At 38.9% G+C, this 12,304-nt stretch overlaps 1 protein-coding gene and 1 long non-coding RNA gene across 2 annotated transcripts in view; one reads left to right on the top strand and one right to left on the bottom strand.

Annotated features, from left to right (window-relative positions):
* Positions 1–408: 408 nt before the first annotated feature.
* Positions 409–2,182, bottom strand: LOC131657166 (uncharacterized). Its single transcript, XR_009300520.1, has 4 exons — positions 1,991–2,182; positions 1,343–1,913; positions 773–1,263; positions 409–644 (listed from the first exon to the last, which is right to left on the bottom strand). It is a non-coding gene; the product is annotated as an uncharacterized LOC131657166 (long non-coding RNA).
* Positions 2,183–4,021: 1,839 nt separating this feature from the next.
* LOC131593353 (G-type lectin S-receptor-like serine/threonine-protein kinase At4g27290) overlaps positions 4,022–12,304 on the top strand; it is a 30,237-nt gene continuing 21,954 nt past the window's right edge. The window contains exons 1-2 of the mRNA XM_058865831.1: positions 4,022–5,315; positions 5,443–5,559. Coding sequence (XP_058721814.1) covers positions 4,022–5,315; positions 5,443–5,559 — 1,411 coding nt within the window. The remainder of the gene's footprint in view (positions 5,316–5,442; positions 5,560–12,304) is intronic.

The raw sequence follows: 12,304 nt of genomic DNA on the forward strand, positions 1-12,304 counted from the left end.
AGCCATTTTGGATTGGCCAACACCACGATATCTCTCGACACTCCGTGGATTCTTAGGCCTCACCAGATTTTATCGTCGTTTTGTTAGAAACTACGCCACACTCGCCGATCCTCTCACCGATTTGTTGCGTTCCACTAATTTTACATGGAGTACAGAGGCAACCAGGGCCTTTACAGAGTTAAAACATAAAATGACCGACATGCCGATCTTAGCTCTACCAGACTTTACAAAAGAATTTACAATAGAAACTAATGCCTCCGGAGTCGCCATCGGTGCCGTGTTGTCGCAGGATGGCCATCCCATCGCGTTCTTCAGTAAGAAATTATGTCCCCGAATGCAGGCAGCCTCCGTGTATGTCCGAGAAATGTTGGCAATCATCGAATCTGTCAAGAAGTGGCGTCAGTATCTTATAGGTCAAAATTTCACATCTTTACTGATCAGAAGAGCCTAAGAAACTTGCTACTACAGCGCATACAGACACCAGAACAACAAAGATGGACTGCAAAATTACAAGGATTTGATTTTGAGATCTCTTACAAACCTGGCAAGTCGAATCTTGTGGCGGACGCTTTAAGCAGGAAGTTTGAGCCTGAAAAATCTACACTTCTGGTTTTCTCGTCTCCTCTCCCAGATGTGCTCAACACCTTGAAACAATTTTACCAGCATGACAGTGTGGGTCAGAATCTACTTGAGCTAGCCAATCAACAAAGTACCAATACAGATTACAGAGTGTACCAAGGTCTACTTTATTACAAAGACAGACTGTTCATACCTGCTATAGCCGATCTGCGTCAGAACATACTTCGGGAGTATCATCAAACACCTACAGCAGGCCACTCCGGTGTCAAGGCGACTTTGGCCAGGCTGCGAGCCTCGTTTTGCTGGCCAGGGGTGTACCTCGAAGTGAAAGATTTGGTTAAGAAGTGTCCCACATGTCAACAAAACAAATATGCAACTCAGAAAAAAGGGTTGCTCCAACCATTACCGATTCCTAAACAAGTATGGGAAGAGATAACAATGGACTTTATTACTCACTTACCAAGTTCATTCGGCCACACTGCAATATGGGTGATCTGCGATCGGCTATCCAAATTTGTTCACTTCATTCCTTTACCAACACACTTCACAGCAAAAGATCTGGCCAACCGTTTCACAGTCGAAATATTTCGTCTCTATGGCTGTCCAAAAACCATCGTATCAGATCGGGATCCCTTATTTTTAAGCAAGTTCTGGAAGCAGTTCTTCAAAAATCACGGCACAATCCTGCAATACAGTACATCATATCATCCAGAGACCGACGGCCAGACAAAAGTGGTAAACCGATCGTTAGAAACTTACTTACGTTGTTTTGCGGGAGAGCATCCGAAAACGTGGCACAAGTTTTTACACCTTGCAGAATACTGGTACAATATGTCTTTTCATTCCGCGATTCAGATGACTCCGTTTAAGGCTCTTTACGGTCGTGACCCACCAAAACTCATGGACTATGTTCAACACTCCACCTCTGAGGCAGATCTGGAATCAGCGCTACAGCAACAACAATAAATCTTGGCTTAGTTAAAATAACATTTGAAAAAAAGTAGAATAGCCATGGAAAAACAAGCTAATACGACACGCCAACACGTTACCTTTGTGGAAGGTGACTGGGTCTTACTAAAGTTACAACCGTACCGACAAACGACCGTCCACCGCCGCGAGTCTCAAAAGCTAGCTCAAAGGTATTTCGGACCTTTCCGTATCATCAAGCGCACGGGCACTGTCAACTATCTGTTGGACCTCCCATCGTCATCAAAGATCCACCCCATCGTTCACGTTTCGCTGCTTAAAGCTTACCATGGAACACACCCTCCGAAAGACATTCATCAGTTTCCTTTACCCGACTTGGTTGAGTTCGAGGAAAACCCACACGATCCCTGTCAACCACAAAATCAGTTAGATTCAGCTTTTCAAACAACAAACAGAACTTGTTCCAAGAAGAAGGAGATCTTACCATTGTTGTCTTCGCAAATATCGGTGCATGCAAGTGAAACTGTGACTGTTTCAGACAAGGGTGAAGCTGTGGAGCTAGAACCACAAGGTACTCTGAAACAAAGTGGTTCAACGGAAGAAAAAAAAGAGGAGCGGTGAAAAGGAACCACACAGAAAGAAAGGGTTGAGAAAGAGGAAGAGAGGCAAGCACCGAATGGGAACCACAAGAATGACTCGGTGGAATCTTCTTTTATTGACCATGCACCAAATAGCAACAGTAATTTATTGAAAAAGGAACACGCTATCCCAAAGCCACAGACTTACACTGCTCGAGGAGATAAGCCTATCCCTTTCAACCAATCAGAAGTCGTGGATAAGATTTCTCATTATCTCCCAACAGAGTTGAGATCCTCTCCATTTCTCAAAAGAAATGGAGAGCTCCATTACCAAAGTATTGGTGTATAATGTATATAAATTTTTGAAAAGTGTGACATATATGTGTGTAATTTGATTTTTATACAATGAAAATATTAGTAATGGAGCTCTCCATTTCTTTTGAGAAATGGAGAGGATCTCAACTCCTCCCAACAGGCTTTCGGTCTTCACATCACGTGGGTGTGTCCCCACCACCAATGCTGCGTGACAGCTTGCCCTATTTTTCTAATGATGCCAGTGGATATTCTCAAGGTGACAGAATTTTAAATCCTAATGGGCCGTCTTTACCATTGAACCTTGAGGACAAGGTTCCTAATGGGCCTGGGAGTGATGTTAAGAAGAGAGCTAGCAGATTTAAGAAAAGGCCCAATTGGCTTAATGATTTCGTATGAACCCAAGAGGGGTGTCTTTAGTAAAAGTTTATTTATTAAGTCTTTTATATTTCTTATGGGTTATTTAGGCTTTTGGCCCAATTAGAGAACAAACCCTACTATATAAGCATTATATGTTACCTCCTTTGAATTAAGAAGAAAAGTTGTTTTATCTTATTGTCTCTTTATGCCATTTTAGATCTAGGGTTACCTAACACAATTCTATCACTTTGCGGCGGCAGCATGTTTATGCTAGGGTTTGGGAGAGAACGAAGATGAATGATTGTAGTAAAATTAAGTTTAATTATTATAATTACTATTGCATTTCTGTTGATCGAGAAAAAAAGGTTTATTTTATACACCATAGGCATAGACCAATTCAATCATCACTACATGTAAATATACCAATTTTATTATTACTATTAATTGTAAATGGTTAATAGAATCGTTATCATATACTTATACTTGTATTGTATATACTCTAATGAATAAGACTTTAATTTGTACATTGACTAGGCCTTGGCATGTCAATAGGGCGGGTGGGACGGTTTTTATCAGTGTTTTAAAACCGGACTGTTCCGGTCAGTCAGGCCGGTTAGACTGTGAACCGGAAGCTAGAGCGGTCCGGTTAGGTCATTGGATCATAATTGCAATTGATCAAGTGAAAATCAATAACCGGTGGATTTTTTGATCTGGCGGGTTTTCCCAAACCTAAACCTAGATATAACGGGTTTTCTCCGCCAGATTTGGGGCAGTTTCGGGTGGATACCTGGGGTACGGGTTTTGTAACATACAGTATTGTTGATGACATATTGTTGATGACGGATGGAGAACCATAATTCTAGAAAGTCTTTACTTGTAAATAAATCAATTAATATTTGGTCACCATAGCTTCAAGTTGAGTATAATATATTATAAACCACATACCTGTTGATTGATTTTGTTTGAAATTTGCATAAACTACCCAACACATGGGAAGATTTGAATGAATATAAGTCATGCTAATTGAATTTAGAAATTGATAAAATGAAAATGATCATGACAATTTACAAACACTATGGAATACCATATTGACGTTCTAATGCTATGGAGTCAACATACCAAGCTTCAAGTTGAATGGACTATATTGCATACATCACATGTTGATTTTTGTTTGAAATTTGCATCAATTTGGATGACTAAGTCATGTCAATTGAATTTACAATTTGATAAAATGAAAATACTAATGACAAACCAACACAAACAGAATGGAATACCATAGTAAGGTGCTAATGCTAATGGTGTGTACTTTCTTCTTTTGCTCCATGCCCACTTTCTCTAAACAGAATACCTTTAAGACTATTGCTCTAAACCAATTTATCCAGTACAGTGATACACTTGTTTCTGCAGCTGGAGTTTTTGAAGCAGGTTTTTTCAACTTTGGAGATCCGCAACGCCAATACTTTGGTATATGGTACAAGGGCATGTCACCTAGGACTATTGTGTGGGTTGCCAATAGAAATACACCTGTAGAAAACTCAACAGGATTGCTGAAACTCAATGATCAGGGAAGTCTTGTTATTCTTGATGACTCGAAAGGCGTTGTCTGGTCCTCCAATTCATCGAGAATTGTGGTGAAACCAGTTGTTGCGCAGTTGTTGGATTCAGGAAACCTTGTTGTGAAAGACGCGAACAGCAGCGGTGAGAATAAGGATTTTTGGTGGGAGAGTTTTGATTATCCCGGTAACACTTTCCTTCCTGGAATGAAGCTGAAAAGTAATTTAGTTACTGGTCCATATAGATATGTGACGTCTTGGAGAAGCCCTGAAGAACCTGCTGAAGGTGAGTTTACAAAAAAGATAGATACACATGGGTTACCTCAATTGGTTAATGCAAAGGGAGCAAGATTTCTATATAGAGCAGGTTCGTGGAATGGATATCTTTTCAATGGTGTTTCTTGGCAAAGAATGCGTAGAATCTTGAATTTCTCAATAGTGTTCACTGACAAAGAATTCTCTTATCAATATGAAACTATGAACAATTCAATTATTACAAGATTGGTGCTAGATCCATCCGGAAATTCACAGCGTCTTCTTTGGTCAAATAAGTCGCAAAGTTGGGAGGCTATAGCTAGTGATCCTGAAGACCAGTGTGATAATTATGCCTTGTGTGGTAACAACTCTAACTGCAATATTAATGAATTTCCAATATGTGAATGCGTGGAAGGTTTCATGCCAAAATTTCAAACGAAGTGGGACTCATCAAACTGGTCTGACGGGTGTGTAAGAAAAACACATTTAAACTGTCTCCATGGAGATGTATTTTTGAAATACTCAAGCATGAAGTTGCCAGATACGTCATCGTCGTGGTTTGACAAGAGCACGAGCCTTGAGGAATGCAAGACTGTGTGCTTGAAAAACTGTTCTTGCACCGCGTATGCAAATTTGGATATCAGATATGGTGGTAGCGGCTGCATACTTTGGTTTGACAACATTGTGGACATGAGAATACATCCAGACCAAGGACAAGACATTTACCTACGACTCGCATCTTCAGAGTTTGGTATTTTTATTTCCTCTTGCAACTTTTTCCGTATCAGTTTTATAATTATGAATCAACCTCCAAATGGAAGTTGTGTTGTTCTCAACAGATGCCCTTTGCTTTAACTGACATTTACTTCAACCATCAGACCATAAAAAGAAAAAGACGATCTTGAAGCGTGCTGGAACTCTTGCAGGAGTTATTGCATTCATTATAGGACTTACCGTCATTATATTGGTCACATTAGCATCTAGAAAGAAGCTTGGTAAGCCAGGTGAAAATTTATGATAAGTAAACCTTTAATATATACGATTTTCTTAAATAGTACTCGAATAGTGTTGTAAAGGGTTAGTTACAACTTACGATAAATTCTGAAGTTTGAGTGCTAAGTGTTAGAAATACGGTATGATAATCCTGGATATCTTCAAGAATCGTGTTCGTTCACTTTCCGAACAAAGTATTTCGACCCTATACTTGTCTGGGTTCACGAAATCTTTGCGGGGATAATTCTTGAAGAATCAATCTGTTTCTGACAATGGAGAACAGATCAGAATGTAGAGGAAGTGTATAATTTCGTATTTCAAATCGAGACCGAAAGACTCCTTATATAGGAGACCAATAATAGCAACGAACAGACACACCTGTTCGGTAAAAAACAGTTATGTTGGTTGGAAACGAAGCATCTGTTCGGTAAAACGGTTAAGTCCGTTGGGAAAGGGTGCAACTTATTCAGCGGGACCCCAGCCAGGGGCGCTGCCCCTTGGACCCCGCCAGGGGCTCCGCCCCTTGGACCCCGACGGGGCGCTGCCCCGCACCCCGCCAGGGGCGCTGCCCCTTGGACCCCGCCAGGGGCTCCGCCCCTTGGAACCCCGTTTCTATTATTCATATTCAATTGTACGCTTGGCTCTACGAGCGTGCACTCCGCACTACCCTAACTCGTTTCAAGCTTAACGCATAATTGCATCGGCCTTCAGTAAATCACATTACTACCAAAATTGCATTGATGATACTAAAATCACCAACAAACTCCCCCCATTTTAGTATAATCCTTGATTTACTTACATGTATAACGATCAAACAAATGCATAGAAGAAAATGTCTTGCGATTGAATTTTCATCTTAGTACAAATACACATTTCAAATATTCGAAAATCGGGGTGTCATAATGATTGAACCCGTCAATCCATTTGAATATCTAAAGATATAGTACACATATGTTTCTTACAATACTCTACTATTCATACTTGACACTTTACAAGCCATGTGTCCTTATCCATTAATAAGCATATAGGAAGCCAAGTCCAAGCTTCTTGAAGCGGCAAAACTTCATGCTTACATAGGTGATCCTTTTAATCTTGCACCTGCATTAACAATTTTTCAAAAGAACCATTAAGAAGATATACTTCAACCTAGCCATCACTTGCAGGTCTGAGCACATACCTTGGGAAGATAAACACAATTGCTCCAATCTTTAACTATGATCTTTCCACATTGAATTCTGCTTCTAACGTTGTATTAGAAGGGAATTGGGTATACCATAACTAATAGATTTAAATGGACTTTAATCCCATCCCAATTACCGACTTCTTCACTAAGTCTCTTGCTAACCCCTTCGTCAAGTGGTCAGCTAAGTTTTGTTGCGACCGAACAAACTCAATAGATATCACCCCATTCATGATTAATTCCCTAATCATACTATGTCTAATACCCAAATGTCTAGACTTTCCATTGTATATTTGACTATATGCTTTAGCCAGTGTGGCACTACTATCACAACGGATAGAAATTGGTGATATCGGTTTAGGCCATATCGGAATCTCATATACCAAGTTCCTGAGCCATTCTGCTTCTTTACCAGCAGCAGCTAATGCTACAAACTCGGATTCCATTGTGGAACTAGTTATACATGTTTGCTTCTTGGAAGCCCATGAGATGGCACCTCCTCCAAGCAAAAACACCCATCCACTTGTAGAAGATGAATCTTCAACATTATTTATCCAACTAGCATCTGAATAACCTTCTAACACCGAAGGAAATCCCATATATGATAATCCATAATTCATAGTACCCTTCAAGTACTTGAATACCCTAGTTATCGCATGCCAATGATGTCTACTAGGATTACTAGTAAATCTGCTCAACTTTCCAACCGCATAAGCAATATCCGGTCTAGTGCTAATCATAGCATACATCAAAGAGCCTATAGCTCTTGAGTATTCGAGTTGATCCACAGGTTTACCTGTATTTGGCATAAGCTTTTCTCCCGGATCCATGGGAGTACTTACTGGAGAACAATGTTCATAATTGAACTTCTTGAGTATTTTCTCAATGTAATGAGATTGCGTAATTACAATCCCCTTATTCTCTCGTTTAATCTTTATACCAAGAATAACGTCTGCTTCTCCCATATCCTTCATGGAGAACTTTGATGACAAGAAATTCTTTGTTTTATCAACTTGATTTTGGTCGGTGCCAAAGATCAACATGTCATCTACATATAGACAAATGAAAACTCCTTTACCGGATGTATCAAATTTGCTATATACACATTTGTCAGCTTGGTTTAGAATGAAACCATTAGACAAAACAACCTCATCAAACTTTTGATGCCACTGCTTCGGAGCTTGTTTCAGCCCATATAACGACTTAACTAGTTTACACACTTTGTGCTCATTACCAGGCATTACAAAACCTTCAGGTTGCTTCATATACACTTCTTCTTCCAAATCACCATTCAGAAATGCTGTTTTGACATCCATTTGATGGATCACTAGATTATGAATAGCCGCCAAGGCAATTAACAATCTAATAGTAGTGATACGGGCAACTGGAGCATAGGTATCGAAATAATCAATCCCTTCTTTTTGCCTGAAGCCTTGAATAACTAATCTAGCTTTAAACTTGTCAATTGTACCATCGACTTTCATCTTCCTTTTGAAGATCCATTTGCAACCCAATGGTTTGTAGCCTGGTGGTAAATCAGATAATACCCAAGTATTATTTTCCATGATAGAACCAATCTCTTCATCAATTGCTTCTTTCCAAAAAACAGAGTCTCGAGATTTCACAGCTTCATCATACGTTCTTGGATCCTCCTCTATACTATAGCAATAATAGTATTGAGTCTCAATCTGATCCTTTGATCCCTCAACTAAATATAGTTGAAAATCAGATCCATACGATCTAGATTTTCTAGCTCTTTTGCTTCTACGGGGTTCAAGTGTCTCACTTGGTACATCATTTGAATGATCATCCCTTAGAGATTCGTCTGAATTAGGTATAGATATCTTTGGTCTAGGTATAGAAGAGAAACAATTCTCATCAAATATGGCATCTCTTGATTCTATAATTGTGTTAATAGAAATCGAGTCATTAGGTTCTATAACATAAAACCTATAAGCCTTGGAGTGTTCAGCATATCCAACAAAGATGCAACCTACACCCTTTTCGCCCAAAGTTTTCCTTTTTGGGTCCGGGAGTCTAACCACGGCCCACGGCCCCGCACCCCGCCCGCTGACCTGGCAGCGGGACCCCAGCCAGGGGCGCTGCCCCTTGGACCCCGCCAGGGGCTCCGCCCCTTGGACCCCGACGGGGCGCTGCCCCGCACCCCGCCAGGGGCGCTGCCCCTTGGACCCCGCCAGGGGCTCCGCCCCTTGGAACCCCGTTTCTATTATTCATATTCAATTGTACGTTTGGCTCTACGAGCGTGCACTCCGCACTACCCTAACTCGTTTCAAGCTTAACGCATAATTGCATCGGCCTTCAGTAAATCACATTACTACCAAAATTGCATTGATGATACTAAAATCACCAACACTAAGTTAGCGTTAAGCCTCTTTAATTCTTACTTTAGGATGGATAAAAAATTTATTTCACAAGAAGGAGAAGGAAGATGGTGATTTGAAAACAATATTTGATTTTTCAACCATCAATAATGCAACAAACCACTTCTCTAGCAGAAACAAGTTAGGAGAAGGTGGTTTTGGGCCGGTGTACAAGGTAAGGTCTTGGTTACCAAGTTAATTTATCCCTTCATTTCAGCAATTTAGTACTATAACTCAATAACATTTCCGGAATTTTTACTAAGGCGTATTGGCAGATGGCCAAGAGATTGCTGTTAAGAGGCTTGCGGAAACATCAGGTCAAGGAACTCAGGAGTTCAAAAATGAAGTACAGTTGATGGCAACACTTCAACACCGCAATCTTGTAAAACTTCTTGGTTGTTCTATTCAACAAGATGAAAAGTTATTAATCTACGAATTCATGCCCAACAGAAGCTTGGATTACTTTATTTTTGGTTTGAATTTTCACACCAACCAAATTTATCGCTCTCAGTTCTCCTCAAGCCATAATGTAGTTCTCATGCTAACTTAAGAATATGTCATTTGTTAGATACTACGCAAAGTAAATTAATAGATTGGACTAAGCGTTTGGAAATTATTGATGGGATTGCTCGAGGGCTGCTGTATCTCCACCAAGATTCTACACTAAGAATCATACATAGAGATCTCAAGACAAGCAATATTCTTCTTGATATTGATATGATCCCAAAGATATCAGATTTTGGTTTAGCCAGATCATTTATGGGAGACCAAGCCGAGGCCAATACGAATAGAGTGATGGGAATATAGTAATTTCAATTTATATTTATTTCAATTTAAGGCTTAAATAATTCTTTAGTTTTTATAATATACATAGCAACTTCATTGTTTTTTCTTGCAGTGGATATATGCCTCCAGAATATGCAGTGCGTGGATCTTTCTCAATAAAATCAGATGTTTTTAGCTTTGGAGTTGTTGTACTTGAGATAATTAGCGGTAAGAAGAATAGCAGATTTTGTGACCCTCGACATCATTTAAACCTTCTCGGGCATATAAGTTTGAAGTGTGTATTATATGTTTCTCTATCATGTGAATTATAGTTGCTTTCCTTATCCTTGATGTAACTTTGATGTGATTTTAGGCATGGAGACTATGGATTGAAGAAAGGCCACAGGAGTTGATAGCTGATATATTATATGATGAGGACATATGTTCAGAAATAATAAGATTTATTCATGTGGCTCTATTGTGTGTACAACAGAAACCAGAAAATAGGCCTAACATGTCATCTGTGGTTTATATGTTAAAAGGTGAAAAGTTACTCCCCAAACCAAGTGAACCCGGGTTCTATGCAGGAAAAGATAATACAAATAACACAGGATCTTCTTCAAAGGTATGTTCAATAAACGAAGGTTCGATCTCATTGTTAGAGGGCCGGTAGAATGATGCGACTGTGACACTTACATGGGTGAAATACAGTTGAACAACAAAACAATGTAGCCAACAATAAATTGTATGGAGCTTTATATATGCTAATAGAAGAATGATAAATTTTTTGATAAAATGAAACTCACTTTGTAACATTTTGGATATTTCTGTTGTTGTTTGAGTGACAAACCTAGACATAGATTGAAATAGTAAGTTTCACTTATATAACCACATTACACACACATATAAGCATCTCATATGATTTCCTTAAATTTGTTTCGGATTGGCTAAAATATTCCCACATTAGGATCGAGACTAAAGATAATTTATATATAACACTCATACATTTCAACCAAACGAGGTGCTTTTTCCAAAGGATAGAGCCGTGAGAGTTCTCTCACCCAAAGTGAACATACCTCGTAGCCGCATTGGCGCGGACTAGAGATGCCTCTTCCATCTTTCCATATTTAGTTTCTTCTAAATATTTCCACAATTCTTCACCCTGTTCATAATATGAAAATATAATCAAATTTTGGACTAACATGTAATAATACTTAGTAAGTTCAAGCAGCGTCAGAACTTTCTACCTGACACAACCTTGATTAGAGAAATACTACCGTCCTGAATGACATCTCGTACAAAATGATATCTAACATCAATATTTGTGGTAGAAATACTACCGTCCTGAATGACATCTCGTACAAAATGATATCTAACATCAATATTTGTGGTACGTGCATATGATTCTTAGCCAAGTGAATCACACATTGGCTATCATAACTCAAACCGGCATAATCTTGCTTAGTCTCCAAATTATCTAGAAGTTCTCACAACCACACAATGATTCCTTCGCTCATTCTATTACTATTACGACTACGAAAAATCCCACAACCAGAATGATTCTTTCACTCATTCTAGATGATACACTCAGACAACTTGCTTATGGTTGTTGAATCGAATAGTCCCAAACAGATCTTTGGGTTCCTACTACTAGACAGATCTCAGAAACTACAAAATGGTGTACTTGATCAAAAGTGGTATGAAATTGTCCATTGATTTTTGTAAAAATCTACTATTACTTGCTCTTATATATTTCAGTTGTATTCCTTCTAGACTCATGTGAGTAACACATTAATATTTATGGTCATAGGTGCAATTTAAGTTACATACATATATATCCAATCACACATGTACATGAGAATCTTGAAAAAAAACCCACACAACTAACATTAGATACTCTACAAATCACAAAATCAGTTAACCAGAACTTCAACAAGAGTATTATATGCTATATCTATCTTTATACTTGTCAAAACCAAATTTTAGCACAGTGGCATTCTATCTGGCCTCTAACAATGAGATTGAAGCTTCATTTATGGAACCCTCCTTTGAAGAAGATTCTGTGCTAGTATTATCTCTTCCTGTGTAGAACCCAGGTTCACTAGGTTTTGGTAGTAATTTTTCACCCTTTAACATAAAAACAACAGTTGACATGTTAGGCCTGTGTTCTGGTTTCCTTTGTACACACAATAGACCCACATGAATAAATCTTACTATTTCTGAGCATATGGCCGCATCATATAATATTTCATCCACTAACTCCAGTGGCCTTCCTTCAATCCATAGCCTCCATGCCTAAAATGAAATCCAAGTTACAGCAAGGGTGAGCTCAATCCTTACTCAAATTTTATTTGATGCAATGATAATTGATAACTCTTTTTGAGTTTAATTTCAACTATACTGTCACAAAATAGAGGATCA

The sequence above is a fragment of the Vicia villosa genome, linkage group LG3, assembly GCF_029867415.1.
Source record: "Vicia villosa cultivar HV-30 ecotype Madison, WI linkage group LG3, Vvil1.0, whole genome shotgun sequence".
Lineage (NCBI taxonomy): Eukaryota > Viridiplantae > Streptophyta > Magnoliopsida > Fabales > Fabaceae > Vicia > Vicia villosa.